This window comes from Canis lupus, chromosome 9, assembly GCF_048164855.1.
Source record: "Canis lupus baileyi chromosome 9, mCanLup2.hap1, whole genome shotgun sequence".
Classification (NCBI taxonomy): domain Eukaryota; kingdom Metazoa; phylum Chordata; class Mammalia; order Carnivora; family Canidae; genus Canis; species Canis lupus.
This window is the reverse complement of record NC_132846.1, coordinates 48,780,634-48,798,254: the sequence shown is the minus strand read 5'-3', so window position 1 is coordinate 48,798,254 and position 17,621 is coordinate 48,780,634. Positions and strand designations below refer to the sequence as shown.

General features: G+C 37.3%; 1 protein-coding gene across 8 annotated transcripts in view; it reads right to left on the bottom strand.

Moving 5' to 3' along the window:
• The window catches only part of LIN52 (lin-52 DREAM MuvB core complex component), a 111,366-nt gene that overhangs the window by 92,832 nt on the left and 913 nt on the right, over positions 1 to 17,621 (bottom strand). For 6 of the 8 annotated variants that reach the window (XR_012036897.1, XR_012036898.1, XR_012036899.1 and 3 more), the window contains exons 2-5: positions 14,384 to 14,458; positions 12,940 to 12,977; positions 7,498 to 7,564; positions 5,737 to 5,820 (exon numbers count right to left, since the gene is read on the bottom strand). Coding sequence is in view for 5 of the 8 variants with exons in the window: in XM_072839312.1 (XP_072695413.1) it covers positions 5,737 to 5,820; positions 7,498 to 7,564; positions 12,940 to 12,977; positions 14,384 to 14,458 (264 nt within the window). In the remaining 3 variants the exon portion in view is untranslated. Of the gene's footprint in view, positions 1 to 1,203; positions 1,748 to 5,736; positions 5,821 to 7,497; positions 7,565 to 12,939; positions 12,978 to 14,383; positions 14,459 to 14,712; positions 14,912 to 17,621 lie in introns of those variants that run through there. The other 2 variants (XM_072839311.1, XM_072839315.1) reach the window with 2 other exon arrangements.

Genomic DNA, 17,621 nt, shown 5'->3' with positions numbered 1-17,621 from the left:
GAAGCAGGCTCCATGCAGGAAGCCCGATGTGGGACTCGATCCCAGGTCTCCAGGATCATACCCCGGGCTGCAGGCGGCGCTAAACCGCTACGCCACCGGGGCTGCCCAATAAGCTTCATTCTTATCTTTACTATGTGTGGTTGATCATTCTAGCCATTAGAGGAAAAATTCCAGACATTACAAATGTTACTTCTCATCACTAAAACTATCTAGAAAAAAGAACGATTTCCAGAAACTTTCACCTTTTCAGTTTTGTCCATGGATTTCATTAGAAAAAGTCTATCATTTCACCCAAAGTCATCAGCAGTTGATCATTAATTCAATCAGCAAATACACACTTGTACATTTACGACATGCCAGGTACTCTATGGATTAGACAGTCCAAAGTATGATTCTTACCTGAAAGAGTTACAATCAATCAATGAATAAGACATGTACCAAAAAATCTCCCAGAATGGTAACAATGCCATACAAATAAATACACTGCTCTAGGAGCAATGTGGGAGGCCAGAAAAGAGAGCTCACTTTCCAGATAAGGAATGAAAAGGAAAGACTGGTAAAAGAGGTAAATCTGAGACTAAAGAGCGAAGGAAGAATAGAAGTTCTAATATTAGAAATAGGTCAGGGAGAGCTTTCTGAAAAAAGAATAGCATGTATGGAATTAAGATGGGCAAGTGTTACAGGAAAAGTAAATATTTCTCTTTATTTTAAGATTTATTTATTTATTCATGAGAGAGAGAAAGAGAGAGAGACAGAGAGAGAGAGAGGCAGAGACATAAGCAGAAGGAGAAGCAGGCTCCCCACAGGAAGCCCTATGTGGGACCCAATCCCGGACCCTGGGATCATGACCTGAGCCCAAGGCAGGCGCCCAACTGCTGAGCCACTCAGGGGTCCCGGAAGTGAATATCTCAAATGGGAATGGTACATGGTGTTTTTTAAGGAGAGAAGTAATAAAACTAGTCACTAAGCTAGGTCTAGAGGGAAGAGGATTTTGAATGCCATGCTAGAATATGAATTTGATTGCATGGTCTGTAAAGTACTACTAATGACTTATGAGCAAAGGACAAAAAAAGCAAATGATACTTTAGAAAGATTAATCTGAGGATAAACAAGATGGCCTGGAATGGGGTTGTTGAGAAGCAGGGAGACCGGTTAGAGACTGCAATAGTTCTGGCAAAACAGGAAGGACACTAAACTCAGAAATTACAGAAATGAAATTCTTTATATGATAAGGCAGTTTACAATTTTTCATATTTCATGGGAACTTCACATTAACTAACTGCTCAAATCAAGCCAAGGGACCCCAATCATGACAAGCTATATATAAATGCCTATACCAAAAAAAAAAATCACTGCACTCCAAAATATCCACACCAACAGGGTTGAGACATAATCATGTATCAAATCAAAGGGCCTGGTTCATCTTCCAAAAGACACAATCTAGTTACTATCAGCTCTAGAAGGTACACATTATTTCAATACTAACATATAACAATGCTCCAGGGAAGTGACAAACAATCATGTTTTGAGGACAAATATTCTTTGCATTTTTTTTCTTTCCATCATCTTTATCAGTGCAGATAATTTGCATGAAAACAGGATCACTGGTCCTTGGGGATTCATCAGTTCCTATTGCTTATTTTTCATCCATGTCATCCTCTCAATTAATGCAGCAAAGAGGATTGAGACATTGAAACACCAGATTAGGGTGTCAAGTAAATGTCAACCCCTAGAGTAGATGAATAATCTGTAAGGACAAAAAAAGATCTTCCTTTTATGCAAATACACTATATACAATAAAACAAAGAGAGACTGTAGCCAAGAAGTCCAATACATAACAACATGAATCTTTCCAATTCTATTAGCTAAAACTATTTTTTTAAGATTATTTATTTATTTATTTATTTATTTATTTATTTATTTATTCATGAGACACAGAGAGAGAGAGAGGCAGAGACACAGGCAGAGGTAGAAGCAGGCTCCATGCAGGGAGCCCAATGCGGGACTCGATCCTGGGATCAGGCCCTAAGCCGAAGGCAGAGTTTCATCCATTGAGCCACCCAGGTGTCCCCTAAAACTATTTTCTATATGTCAGTTAATTTGTTGTAATCAGGGAAAATGACAGTAAGTTGCAAAGCACTGCTACAGAAATTGAAATAAGGCTGAATTTTGAACCAGAAAATAATTCTGAAAAGTCTCAGCTGTTCTCATGGGACTCATGTGGCAGAAATGAGCATTTCTGTTGCAGAACTTTGGTTCAGTGCTTAAGGTAGTTGAGTTTGGTGACTCCAAGTACTCACCTCCAATGTTTTAAGTTTTAAAGATACTTGGGATGCCTGGGTGGCTCAGCAGTTGAACATCTGCCTTTGGCTCAGGGCATGATCCCACGGTCCCAGGATAGAGTCCCGCATGGGGCTCCCTGCATGGAGCCTGCTTCTGTGTCTCTCATGAATAAATAAATAAAACCTTTTAAAAAAAGTTTTAAAAATACAAAACACTGAATAGTAATAACGTTTTTAACTGTGTGGATTAAAAACTAAAACAAACCACATCAAGTTTCTGATTCTGTGGAAAGCCATTAAAATGAACTTTACTAAAAAAATAAAAATAAAAAATAATAAAAAATAAATAAAATGAACTTTACTAATGTTTAAGGGGGAACTCTTTTTTCTAAAAGCTGATAAAGAGAAAGAATAATTTATCCTGTAGAAAAAGCTTTCAAGGTAATAATAAATAGTTGATAAGATAAAGTCCTTTATAGAAAAATATAGAAAAATTTTAGCTAATAACAAAAAAATGACAGAATGAGAGGATTACCATCTGGCAACCTAAAATAAAACAGGGGATCTCAGCAGTTATCAAACGTTGCTAAAACTCTTGTGTAAGGCTGATGGAGAATTTTACAATGAATAATCAGGCTAGGGCAGCCCTGGTGGCCCAGCGGTTTAGGGCCACCTTCAGCCCAGGGTGCGATCCTAGAGACTCAGGATCAAGTCCCACGTCAGGCTCCTTGCACGGAGCCTGCTTCTCCTTCTGCCTCTCTCCCTCTGTCTCTCTTTCTCTCTCTCTCTGTCATGAATAAATAAATAAAATCTTTAAAAAAAAATCAGGCTAATGATGCCTTTGTCAACTAATTAATTTTAACATCACAAAGAGAAATAGATAGACATGATGTATCTTCTGATGGATGTACACAATACCACTTATGAAATGGCCAAAATAAAAAAAAAAAGTCAAGCCGTATCTGTGCAAGCTTCTAGATCTAACTACCAGGAAATAAAAAGGGATAAATGAACATATTCAACACTACCACAGAAATATAACAAAATTCAGAAAGTGGAAAATTCTACAGAATAACTAGGTTTAATAAATGGTAAGGGAAGATAAAAGGCAGGTGGAACTATGACAGATTAGAGAGACTTAAGAGATGTATCAACCAAATACAGTGTATGAACCTTATTTAGAACCTGATTCTAACAAACCTACTGTATAAAAACAATTATAACTCAAACTGGGAAATCCAAATCCTGATTAGCTATTTGATGATATTAAGTAAGTTTGTTAAAAATGTTTAGGCATACTAGTGGAATTGTGGTTATATCTAAAAAGGCGAGGGAAGGAAACAGAACTTGTGTTTTGGTAATATATATGTAATTACTGGCCAACGAGGTAATATAATACCTAAGATTTGCTTTAAAATAATTATGGGAGGTTGTATAAGTAAACAGATTGGCCGATGGTTGACTATGGAAGCTGGGTCATGGCAACATGAGGTCATTCTTCTAGTCTCTCTACTTTGATATATGTTTAAAACTCTCCATAATAAAAAATGGGAAAAATCTTACTTTTCCCAAAAGGAAGGCAGAAAAAAAAACTAATCAGAGGAAATATAGCAATTTCAACTACAACTAACTAGAGATAATACTATTGATAAATACATTTGGCAATATAACATCTTCTTGGGCAGCTCAGGTGGCTCAGTGGTTTAGTGCCGCCTTCAGCTCAGAGTCTGATCCTGAAGACCCAGGATCGAGTTCCACATCAGGCTCCCTGCATGGAGCCTGCTTCTCCCTCTCCCTGTGTCTCTGCCTCTCTCTCTCTCTCTGTGTGTGTGTCTCTCATTAATAAATAAAAAACAAAACAAAACAACAATAAAAAAATCTTCTTGATATAATGAGCATAAAATTTATAAAGAAAAACTGACACAGAGAAATAAAGGATTATTATTATTACAGCATTTACTACCTAGAGCTAGTAACAGAATCAACTTCTATATTATACCAACCTAGCATTCATGAATTTAATAATCACAGACTTGACTTTTCATTATAAACCCTGGAAGTCCATGACATACATGGTAAATGTTAACTTTGCCGACGCATAAATTTTAATCATGAAAAATAAATGGCCAGTAACACGGAAGAGAGTTAGGTAACAATGAGTGAACCTAGTAGACCACTAGCAACCATATCTCAAAGCAGTTTGTTGTTTCCTGCTCCTTGATTCATGAAGTGATTAAAAAACATTTTCTTGGTAAAAGAAGGCCAACTATTAATGACAGTGATGGAAATATAGAAAAGATAAAGAGGCCTAAGGAAGTGATGACTTTTAATCAAAAATTAGAAGTTTTAAATGATATTTTAAAGTGAAATATTGAATTTGGCAGTAATTTAAATCAACAATGTGAACAAATCCTCTATATGCTCTATAAATCAACAATTTATGAAATTGTTTTTGGGATTGTTCTAATCAGGGCAAAACTTGCATGTTTAAAGAAAATTATAAGCTAGTACAGCCTCTCACAATTGTGGATTCATGAAGGTGTCAGGAAGTACCCATTGAGAACAAAGTTCTAACCACTATATTTTGAGTTTCTCTTTCATTTACAAAGTGAGAATTTCTACAATTTCTTTTCCAGTTTTACAATGAACACAGTATGGGAAGAAATATAATCTATAAAGTAAGTTACACTAAAAGAATGGAGAGTAGACAGGAATAAATGAGAAGTTTTAAAATGATTACTCATGACAATAGACTATGTTCTTGGCCTGCTATATGGCCCTTTATTTGGGGAACCAATCCTTCCTCCCATTCCACATGATTTGGATTAGACTAACCCCTCTAATCTGTGTCTGCATCCTGAACCCAGGCTTGACCCATTAAAGTACTCTAGGCTAACTGGCTAAAGGATTGGTTCTAAGATAGGTACGTGAGTCAAGATGGTATAGAATGAGTCCTCCCCAGGATCTTTCTTTTGGAATGTTCAGAAAAGATGGTTCTTTATTTTGGGATTATGAAATTTAAATACATATAAACTGGAGCTACTTTTGGCCACCTTCCCCACCTCGAGATGCAAAACAAAAGCAAAAACAAGAGCACATCCCAATGATATTATTAAAGGTCAAACATCTAGATACCCTTAAAGCTACTTCTACACCTGAAATTTTGATTTATGTGAACTAATGAGGTCCCTCTTTAGCTTAAGCTACTTTGATTTGACATTCTATTGCTTTAAACTAATAAGGCTTCCAATATACTTTTATTGTACAGAGAAAAATAACTTGTTACTGAGTAAACTTAGTAATTATTCCAGTATACTATACCATAAAAAGGCACTCTAGATTACAGTGACTTCTTACCTTCACAATGCCTAGTAAAGATCTTTTTAAATTATAGCTAGCACTCATTAGGAAATACACAACATGCAACCCTGAAAAATGTGATCTGGGTACTCACACTCATCCAGCCCCAGCTGATAGGCCAAGTTCTGTAGGCCTCGTACCTTCTCCATCAGATTAGCTGTGGTGAGGCTCCCCAGTTCTGAAACACAATCATTTGTTTCAATATCATTTCTTTCTACTCTCCTCTAGTAACAACCTATTCAGGTTGCAAATCCTTGCTATAAAAGTTTTCAAGCTTAATTCTTATCTAAGAAGTAGAAAAAGGATCCATATCTCTTCTCATCCAATTATTCCCCTTACACACACAGTGAATTTTTCCTACTGTTGCAAAATGCTTCAGATGAACTTACTTAATGAGAAGAGTTAGTATAAATATACAGCAAATTATATTTTATCCCAACGATCCTTTTATAAATTTCATTCTGCCCATCACAGAAGATGAACACACTGTTAAAATATGAAACTTTGTGATCTGACACAGCAGATCTTAGTCTGAGAAAGTCTCACAGACTTTCAAAATGGATACTGTCTCCAATATCGTTTGTAAGTCTTCTTATTCCAAATAACAATAAAATAGCAATAAAACACTTACTCTTCCCCATTTCCCTAAGTTTAGAAAAGACTAAATATTAATCCAAACTTTCCCTTCAAACCAAAGTTCTATAAAATTTAAGTTTACCAGATAAAAAGATAGTATACTTTAAATAAAAACTTAGTTCCCAGATTTTCATTTAAATAGCACCCAATTCCTTTTATGTTTAAGGCACAGGTCAATTTGCATGGAACATAACGATATGATCCCTTTTAAAAAATTTAAAGTTTCCTTAGAAAATACACATGCATGAGATGTTATATAAATGTCCATTTGGAACATTTACAACAATGAACCTGAGATGCCCTTGAGACTTAATTTTTCCATGGTTGGAGGAGGGGATCCTCATTTAAGCATTTCATGCAGTACAATGAATTACTTCCGAAATCAAATAAAGATGTTATTTTCTCCCACTTATCATGCCACCCTCATTATCGATATCTGGCATAAGTAGACTTTCACGATCTATTCAGCTACTTAAATACCTCAAGAATGCCAGATTTTTACCTTAATTTCAGTCTATTACTTTACAACCATCATGAATCTTATCACCAGAAAGATGATAAAAATTAAATAAGTAGAGCAAAATCAAGGAAAATTAATGTTTTTTAATTTAAATTTCTACTCTGTGGTTGAGTTCCAAGTCATTTATCAAACAACAATATTCACTACTTACACTATTGTTTATGGGAGAAATTGATGAGATGGAAAGAACTAAAAGACAGGTTTTAACCCACTATGGGGTTATCAATTAATAGTACTGACAACAATACATAGCATTAAATCCTAAGTAAGGCACTTGTGTTAGACTAAGAGACTAGACTTAAAAGATCATTTTAAATTTTAACTCTTTCTAATAAATCTTGGTTAAGTTAACCTCTGAACCTTAGATATCATCATACCTAACTCACATGACCTTTATGAGAATTAAATGGGAAAAATTTATGAGATTTTTTCGACTATAACATTATACAAAATAAAATTAATATTAAAGGAATTTAGTAGCAGAAGAAATCATGAGTGGGTCCTGAACTGAAAGGATTTATTCACATGGAAAAGTAGAGACAAGCATTCAGACATGAAGAACCATGAATAAGCTTGGTTAAGTTGGCGGTTTGACTGCAGCAAATACTTGTAAGGGAACAGTGAGAGAAAATTGGAAAGGTGTTTTGTAAAGGAACATAAATGTCAGGTGACAAGTCAGAGGTCACCAGCATTGCTTACCTTTCAACATGTCAATGTCATCACGTTCTATTTCAGCCATCCATTTGGGTGGAGAGCTAGTAATAGGCTGTCAGAAAATAAGAATATATCCACTCAGATACATACAAAATGTAGAGACCATAATCTTCCTTCTTATATGAAAAGTAGCTGTCACACAACTTTCAGGTTGTTTGAAAATACTGGCAAATGATAATTTCAAAAACCCAGATTTCTCAAGCTTCAGCTATGAGCTAAAACCAGTCACCTTGCAAAATAATTCTGCTCATCTTTACAAAAAGCTGATCTCAGAGAAATGATCTTAGAAGAGAGGTCTGACCACAAAAAAAAAAAAAAAAAAAAGGCAATGCAAGAAATTACTTGAAATTCAGTTCTGGTAAAAGCCTCCAACTGAACTGTTTGAGACAGTCAGGAGTAACATTCTCTGGCAGAGGGGAAGATTCATAGAAAGATGTCTCTCTCTTTTCTCTCCACACAAATGCAGAGGACTATTACTCAGCCATTAAAAAGAATGAAATCTTGGGGTGTCTGCATGGCGCAGTTGGTCGAGCATCCAGCTCTTTGTTTCCCCTCAGGTCATAATCTTATGGGTTGTGGGAGTGAGCCCTCTGGCAGGAAGTCTGCTTTAAGATTCTCTCCCTCTGCTCATCCCCCACTCACATTCACTCTAAGATAAATAAATAAAACCTTAAAAAAAAAAAAAAGGAATGCAATCTTGCCATTTATGACAACATGAATAGATCTAGAGGATATTATGCTAAGTCAGACAAAGAAAGACAAATAGCATGATTTCTCTTATATGTGGAATCTGAAAATATAACAAAAAACCAGACTCATGAATACAGAAAACTGGTGGTTGTATTGGAATTAGCAAAATAGGTAAGAGGGATTAAGAGGTACAAACTTGCAGTTATACAGTAAATAAGTCACAGAAATGAAAAGTACAGCATAGGGAATATAGTTGATAATAATGTAATATATATAATTGTTGATTCATTATGTTCTACACCTGAAGCTAATATATGTCAACTATACTTCAATTAAAAATTTTAAAAAAGAGGAAATCCTCAATTTGTGAGAAGACTATAAGGGTCATCACTTCAAATTTTATTATATTGTAGACATTTTAGAAAACTGTAGAATTTTAAGTTATATTCTCATTTCATTTTTTTAAGATTTATTTATTTATTTATGATAGACATAGAGAGAGAGAGAGAGAGAGCGGCAGAGACACAGGCAGAGGGAGAAGCAAGCTCCATGCCGGGGGCCCGGCGCAGGACTCGATCCCAAGACTCCAGGATCGTGCCCTGGGCCAAAGGCAGGTGCCAAACCGCTGAGCCACCCAGGGATCCTCCTATATTCTCATTTCTGAAAAGTGAACTTAAAAATGTGAAAAAGAGGGATCCCTGGGTGGCTCAGTGGTTTAGTGCCTGCCTTTGGCCCAGGGCGTGATCCTGGGGTCCTGGGATCGAGTCCCACATCGGGCTCCCTGCGTGGAGCCTGCTTCTCCCTCTGCCTGTGTCTCTGTTTCTCTGTGTATCTCTCATGAATAAATAAAATCTTAAAAAAAAAATGTGAAAAAGAGCCCATTCTTGGAATAACTTTGGACAACAGTTTTCAATCCTAGTTACACACGAGAATCATCTATGTAACAAAAAAATACAGATGACCTGGCCACACTCTACATGCATAGATTTAAAATATCAGAGGTGGAAGGAGGATCCAGTGGAGAGAACAGAGCCAATGGCCAATTACATATGTATTTTTTAAAATGTAATACCACCTATTTAGATTCAAAAACATTTTAGCATCCTAAGCATACAAAAAAGGTAACAACATTGCAAATTGTATTTAGTACAGAAGGTTCTTGAACTTTCATTGTTGCACTGGCTCTTTGCTTTACAATGAAGACAATGAAGAGATCTACAATTTGTTTAAAACTACCACACTAGGGATGTCTGCGTAGCTCGCCGGTTGAGTGCCTGCCTTTAGCTCAGGGTGTGATCCCAGGTCCTGGGATTGAGTCCTGGATCACGCTTCCTGCAAGGAGCCTGCTTCTTCCTCTGCCTATGTCTCTGCCTCTCTCTGTGTATCTCTCATGAATAAATAAATAAAATCTTAAAAAAAAAAAAAAAAAAAAAAAACTACCACACTAGGAACACCTGGGTGGCTCAATGGGTTAAGCATCTGCTCAGCTTAGTTCATGATCCTGAGATCCTGGGATCAAGCCCCATGTCAGGCTCCCCTGAGTAGGGAGCCCACTTTTCCCTCTCCCTCTGCTGCTCTCCCTGCTTGTGCTCTTTCATGTTCTGTCAAATAAATAATAAAATCTTAAAAAAAAAAACCCACAAAACTACCACACATTAAAAAAGATCCAAACACTTCTCATGCCAGTGGACCCCCCTCCTTTTCCACAGCTAAGAATGGCAACAGAATGCTATGTTACTATACACAAAAATAAGACATAAAGCTAAATGAACACCCACCACAGGGTCCACAGGTCAAGCCACACAGCACACTTCCCGTTATAACCATTACATACGTATTTTTTAAAAGCTGCAGGACTGCACACAGATGATTCTGTTGTGCAGGCAGGGGTATGGCTGAGAAACATTATGTCAGCTGAGTCTTTTTTTTTTTTTTTTTTAATTAACATGAGTGACCAATGCATCGTGTTACTTAATTTCCAAATCAACAGGATGAAGCAGGTATTATCATCCTCATTTTACAAGGGAAAAAAACTGACGTATAGGAAAATTATAAATCACTTGCCTCTAGATACACAGCTACTGGAGCCAAGATTTAAACCCAGGAAGTCTGGGTTCAGAAACCATTACTCTACACACCTTTCCTAGAAGGCCATTGGTCAAATTTGCCATTTTTACCCACCAGTAGGAAAACAGACTATATCAGGAGATTTTAACCTAGGGTCCTGGGATGATCCTGAACTCCTAGAAACAAAACAGTATGAATGTGCATACTTCTAGGGAAAAGGGGTCGATACATAATCAGATTTTCAAAAAACAGCATACTTTAATAAAAGGTTTTTAAAGATTTTTTAAAAACCTTTTATTTCTAACTCAAAATACTTAGTTGTTACAAATATAATTAACTAAACTGAAAAGTCAGTATGAATGAGAACGTAAGAAAATTAATTTAGTCACTTTCTATTCAATCTACTAGACAAAAGCCAATCTAATACTAATAATTACTATGTACTCTTTATTACATCCTAGGTACAATGCAATGTATTTTACATGCATTATGGCATTTTACACTAAGAATCCTATGAGGTAGTTTCAACACTAAGGCTCAGAAATGTTAGGAAACTTGTTTAGGTCGCAGGCAGCTAAAAGCAGATTCAGGTCTCAAATCCAAGTGTATCTGACTCCAGAGCCCTATATTATTCCGAACTCTTCATGCTTAGGCCTTACTGAATGCTAAGAGTACGGACTGACTTTCCTATAACCCCAGCTTTTGAATAAATGAGAGGCCACAAAGTCTGACTAACCACTGAACAGATACTCTCAAGGAACCTAAAAGCCACTGGCCCAGAGGGGCTTTAAATATATATATATATTTAACTTTATTTATTTATTTATTTATTTTTAAGGTTTTATTTATTTAGGGGATCCTGGGTGGCTTAGTTGGTTAAGCGTCTGCCTTAGGCTCAGGTCATGATCCCTGGGTCCTGGGATCAAGCCCTGCTTTGGGATCTCTGCTCAGTGGGGAGTCTGCTTCTCCCTCTACCTGCCCCACGCCCCTGCTTGGGTTCTCTCTCACTATCTCTCAAATAAATAAATACTCTTCTTAAAAAATATATTTATTTATTTATTTATTTATTTATTTATTTATTTATTTATTTATTTATTTATAAGATTTATTTATTTATTTATTCAGAAAGAGCGAAAGAGAGGTGGGACTCGATCCCAGGTCTCCAAGATCACATCCCAGGCTGCAGGCGGCGCTAAACTGCTGCGCCACCGGGGCTGCCCCAAAAATATCTTATTTATTTATTTGAGGTGGGGGAGAAGCAGAGGGAGAGGTACAAGCAGAGTGAGTAGCCCAACTCAGGGCTCGATTCCATGATCCCGAGATCATACCTGAGTCAAAATTAAGGGTCATGAGGATCCCTGGGTGGCTCAGTGGTTTAGTGCCTGCCTTCGGCCCAGGGCGTGGTCCTGGAGTCCCAGGATCGGGTCCCATATCGGGCTCCCTGCAGGGAGACTGCTTCTCCCTTTGCCTGTGTTTCTGCCTCTCTCTCTCTCTCTCTGTGTCTCTCACAAATAAATAAATAAAATCTTAAAAAAAAAAAAATCAAGGGTCAGCCGCTCAAGGGATTAAGCCACTCCGGTGCCCCTAGGGGGCCTTATTTTCTAACTCAACATCTATAACTCTAACAATAAGTAGAGAATGCTAAGCATATAGCAAGGTACACAAGGTTCTTGAACTATCATTGTTGCAGTGGCTCTTCCCTTTACAGACAACAAAAAAGAGTTTTACAGTTTGTTTAAAAACAAAGTTTAAAACTACCTTTAAAAACATTTAAAACTACCACACTACATTAAAAAAGTGAGGGTTTTATTACAAGTCCCCAGTGGCATATTTTACTAGATAGAGCATGAACTCTAGAATAGATATAACCTGCATTCAAATGCTGGTCTGTCACTCACTAGGTCTTGGGCAAGTAATTTCCAAGGTTCCCTTTCAGTGTTAACTGAAAAGTTTTAACACTGGACTCAAATGCTTCTGTATATGATGGTAAGAGTATGGATGCTAGTAATCAGATCAATGGATTCAAAACCTGGTTCTGCCACATATTGCCTATATCCTTGGGTAACCTACTTAACCTCTCTCTCTCTCAGTCCATTTCCTTGACTATAAAATTGGGATAATAATAGTACTTATACCCCACACGGTTTTGTGAAGATTAAATAATATATGTATAGTGCTCAGAACAGTGCTGGGCATATGGTGCTATGTAAGTGCTGCTACCTGATACTATAACCATATTCTCCTGGTTGTGGGAATATAAGAGAATATATGGAGAGTATCTAGCACAGTGAAAGTACAAAAGGTATGGCTCTAATGGATGTCTTCCTTTGTTTTATGATGAATCACTGAGAAATTTCAAAATCCTGTAAGGAGGTATAAGTTAAGGTCACAATGCATCCCATAAACAAAAGGAAAAAAGCTTTAAAATCATGGCATGGGCAAAAAATAATACTGATGTTATATTAACTATTTCAACTAAAACAGAGCATCTGAACAGAGGAAGACATTATCATAAACATGATAATAATATACACGGATTTCCAGGGCTGCAGTTACAAACTGATTTGAAACCTCTGACATTTTTCTTGAAAATAAATAGGAGATATTTGAACTTTCACTAAAGAGCAAAACACTGGATAAACAATATTAGAGAAGTGAAATATGACTTACACTTTTAAAGGAAGCTGCAAATTCAGCGACACCTGGTACTGAAAAGAAAAAGACACATTATTTATTCAATAAACATTTCAGTGCCCCAGATATAGAGGATCCAAATAATAAGAAAATAGCCTTGCCTTCAAGGAGCTTAAAGTCTGGAAGAGGAGAAAGAGTACTCAGTAACCATAATATTGGTTAAGTGCTCCAAAAAAGATACTAGGCACAATGGGAAGATGGCGGGGGGGGGAGGGGGGAGGAAATCTGTATCAGACTGAGGGGGCAGGAAAAGCTTCTTAGAGAAAATAATTCTTCAACCAAACTTGCAAGGATCAGGAATTAGCTGTATCAGAGAATGGGAGATACACTATCTCTTATCAGAAAGTTTAAATTTTTTTAGGTATGCTGTCCCGTCATGGATTGACAATTGGATAATTGTTTATTTAAATGCCCCATGGGAAGAATCACGTTAGAAAATAAAAAGATAAAAAATAGATATTTAAAAATAAAATATTGTTCAACCAATAAAGAAATATGAACTAAAAATAATAAAAATCAGTAATATCCAGGAGCACCTGGTTGCTAGTTGAGCGTCTGACTCTTGATTTTGGCTCAAGTCATGATCTCAGAGTTGTGGGATCAGTCTTGTCAGGCTCTGTGCTCAGTGGGGAGTCTGCTTGGGATTCTCTCTCTCTCTCTCCTGCTGTCCCTCCCCACCCTCTAAATAAATGAATCTTTTTTAAAAAATCAGTAACATCCAATATTGCCTAGTATTTGAGCAAATGGGTACTCTCATACACAACCACTCTCTTCCTTGCACACAAAGACACATGTTGTTTGTAATGTCAAACAGTGGATCTAAGGTTTCCAAATAGGGTAGAAATACATAAACCATAGTATATCTATATAATGAAATACTTTAGGAATGAAATAGATTTACACCTACTAATGTAGAAAGATCCATTAAAAGAGGGAATAAGTTAAGCTGCATTAACTTAACCATGTATATATGACCCCATCATTACATCAAAAAAGCAAAAACAAAAACCCAAACAAACCCAAAAAACCCTGCTGTATACTTTATTAATATGTATGTATTTATTTACCATACAATCATAAAAAAGACCAAAAGAATTTGTACCAAACTATTAATTGTGAGTTTACAAGACTGAAGGAGGTGAGGAAATACTACTTTATGTACCTCTGTATTGTCTGAACTTATTACAGATGCATTTTTTAAGGGTCTCTATCATAATTTCTTGAGTCAACACTGTGTTCTGAAAAAGTTAAACTACCAAACAGCTAGCCTTAAAATTAGACCACAGAATTCAGTCTCTTCCCTGTGAAGTGAAATCAAAATTTTAACCATTATAGTTTAATAATAACTTCAAAAAATCTCTGTCAAAGTAGCACTGGATTGTCCTACATTGATTCTAATATCAAGAAACCAAAAACTTACATTGTTCAGGCCAAAGGTCTGGTGAGGCACGGTCAAGTTTTTCAAAACTTAGCAAAGATGCTTCCAGATCTGTCCCTAGAACAAAACACCCAGATGAGCCAAAAAGACACAAAACACTTTAATTTACAATATTTCAATCTCAAAGAACACAACAAACTGAACACTCACCTGGAAGTCTAGAAATTTGATTTCTATAGCTACTGATACTACTAGGTCATGATGTTATACAAATAAATTATTCTCCTTTAACAAACTTCACTTTTCTGATCTCTAAAATGGGAGCAACATTTTAGTCAGGTGTTAGGAAAAACAATTATCAACAAACCCACCTGCATCTTCACTCATACTCTTAGAATTTCCCCCAAGTGTCCTTGCTCTCAAGAAAGACAAACTCAGGGATCCCTGGGTGGCGCAGCGGTTTGGCGCCTGCCTTTGGCCCAGGGCGCGATCCTGGAGACCCGGGATCGAATCCCACGTCGGGCTCCCGGTGCATGGAGCCTGTTTCTCCCTCTGACTGGGTCTCTGCCTCTCTCTCTCTCTCTCTCTCTGTGACTATCATAAATAAATAAAAATTGAAAAAAAAAAAAAAGAAAGAAAGAAAGACAAACTCCTCTGCAGACCTGTGGAGGTCACTTTCTCTTGCTTTGTCAAAGATATCATCTTGAATAATCTCTCTTGCACAATCAATTTCTACCTTCTCTACTGGCTCAAATTCAACAACAAGCAAGCCTGCTGTAGAATTCCCCTTCTTTGAAAAAAACTCTTTGGTGACCCATTACCTCCTTAACTCCTCCTTCATTACAAAAGTTCTTGAGTATGTGTATCTTGATGTCTCCACGTCCTCACCTCACATTCTCTCCTTAACCCAAGACAATCAGGCTTCTGCTCCTGCATACATAGAAACTGCTGTGGTCAAGGTCATCTATAACCTATGTTGCTAAATCCAGTGGTCACTTCTCTGTTGTCTAATACATGGCTTCTTTGCAGCACTTACACACTGACCACTCTCCTTGAAAAACTCCATTTCCAGGGCACCTGTGTGGTTCAGTCAGTTAATCGTCTGACTCTTGGTTTTAGCTCAGGTCATGATGTTAGGGTTATGAGATCAAGTTCTGTGTCAGGCTCTGTATTCATAATAAATAAATCTTTAAAAAAAAAAAAAAAAGAAAAAGAAAAAGAAAAATTCCACTTCCAGCTTCTGTAAAACCACTATGCTGGTTTTTTTCCTACCTCATGAATTCCTTCTTTACTTTCCTCCACTCAGGTCCCACCCTAGGATGGCTTCACTCTCTACCTAAAGTCTCCTAAGGAGATCTCATCTAGCCCCATAGCATGTACCATCATTTATATGTCAATAACTCCATATTTATATTTCCAGTCCCAGTCCTTCCCAGAACTTCAGAGGTATAGCTAAGAGGCTACTTAGCAAACTTCTCTGCCAGAGCTCTGTTAACTCTTGACATCTCTCTCCATTTACATGTGTGGAAACTTTTCTAATTACGTTCAAAACCATTTCCAGCTTAAGAAGTATCACTGCCATGAACCCCAATTTTTCAAATCAAAACCCAGATATCATCCATCCTTCTATGCCTCCCTTTCCTTCAACCTTCCATTACAATCCATTAGTAAATCCAGTAGTTTCTACCTCCAAAAACACAATGAAACCAAATTAGTTAACTAAGGAAACATCACATCTCTCCCAGACTACTTCAGAAGCTTTTCAACAGTTCTCCCTGCTTTTATTACCCCTTCCCCTCTCTACCCAAACCTATTCTCACAAAGTAGGTAGAACGGATTTTTTCTTTTTCCTCTGGCAAGAAAAATACATTTTCAGAGAGCATCTAGGGCAGCCCCGGTGGCCCAGCGGTTTAGCGCCACCTTCAGCCCGGGGTGTGATCCTGAAGACCCGGGATCGAGTCCCACATCGGGCTCCCTGCATGGAGCCTGCTTCTCCCTCTGCCTGTCTCTCTCTCTCTTTCATGAATAAATAAATAAAATCTTAAAAAGAGAGAGAGAGAGAGAGAGAGAGAGAGCATCCAGTCAGGAGAAGGAATCTCTCTCTCCTTTTTAAGATTTATTTACTTAGAGAGCAAGAGAGAGAGTGTGTGTGTGTAGGGGCCAAGAAAGAATCCTCAAGCCGACTCTCCGCTGAGCATAGAGCCCCAATTGTGACTCAATCCCAGGACTCTGAGATCATGACCTGAACGGAAATCAAGAGTTGGCTGCCTAACTGAGCCACCCAGATGCCCCAAGGAATTTCTTTTTTGACTCTGAACACCCATAATTTCTTATACAGTATGCACCTGTGCTAAAAAAAAAAAAAAAAAACAACTTAAGATTAAGTTAAACTCAAAACCTAAGACTAATATATTATTTAGGTATATATTCTAAATGGTCTGCTGTTTGCCAGACCCTGTGCTAAACTCTGGGATCCAACTATGAACAAGACAGACTTGAATTTATAAACCAGTATGAAAGGGACAAAGTTAACAGAATAACTACGCTGACAATGAAGGTAACGAGATAGTGAATAACAGTGAAGAGAGGCAACTCTAGATACTGTGTTCTGGGAAACTTCTCTGAGAGGTGACATCTAAAATGAGACCTGACATGATCTCAGGGTTGTCAATCGGAGCCCTGTGTAGGGCTCCAAGCTCAGAGTGGAGTCGGCTTGAGAGTCTTTCCTCCTCCCTCCCTGTCCCCCTCTGCTCCTTCCCCTGCTCTCTCACATACGCTCTCTCTTAAAAAAAAAAAAATTATATATAAAATGAAACCTGAAAGTGCAAAAGCATTTACGTGATTGATTAATCTTTTCCTCTTCCAAAGCACCTCGTATTACATCTTTCACAGAGTGGGAACTCAGTAACAGCTCCCCTGGCTTCAATTGCTTTATTCCTGAAATTTCCAAGATTCCTTCCAAACATGAAATGTGTTTGAGGAGGAAAAACTACATATCAATGAAATGGACGTGGGGATGGCGACGGTGGAAGCAAAAATTAAGTAGTTCAGAAATGACTGCAAAACCATAATTAACAGAACCGCGCGCAAAAGCACGTGATTATATCAAAATCAACTGCTATCTGAAATGACTTGCATCTTAGACAACATATAAACAGAAATCGTTCACTCATTCAGACTGAGGAAATAACACATGCAGCAGAAGCAAGAGAGTATGAGATAAGTGTTATGACCTCACTGAAAAGCTCAATTGTCTGTCATCTTCCTTCCGGACTCTCAC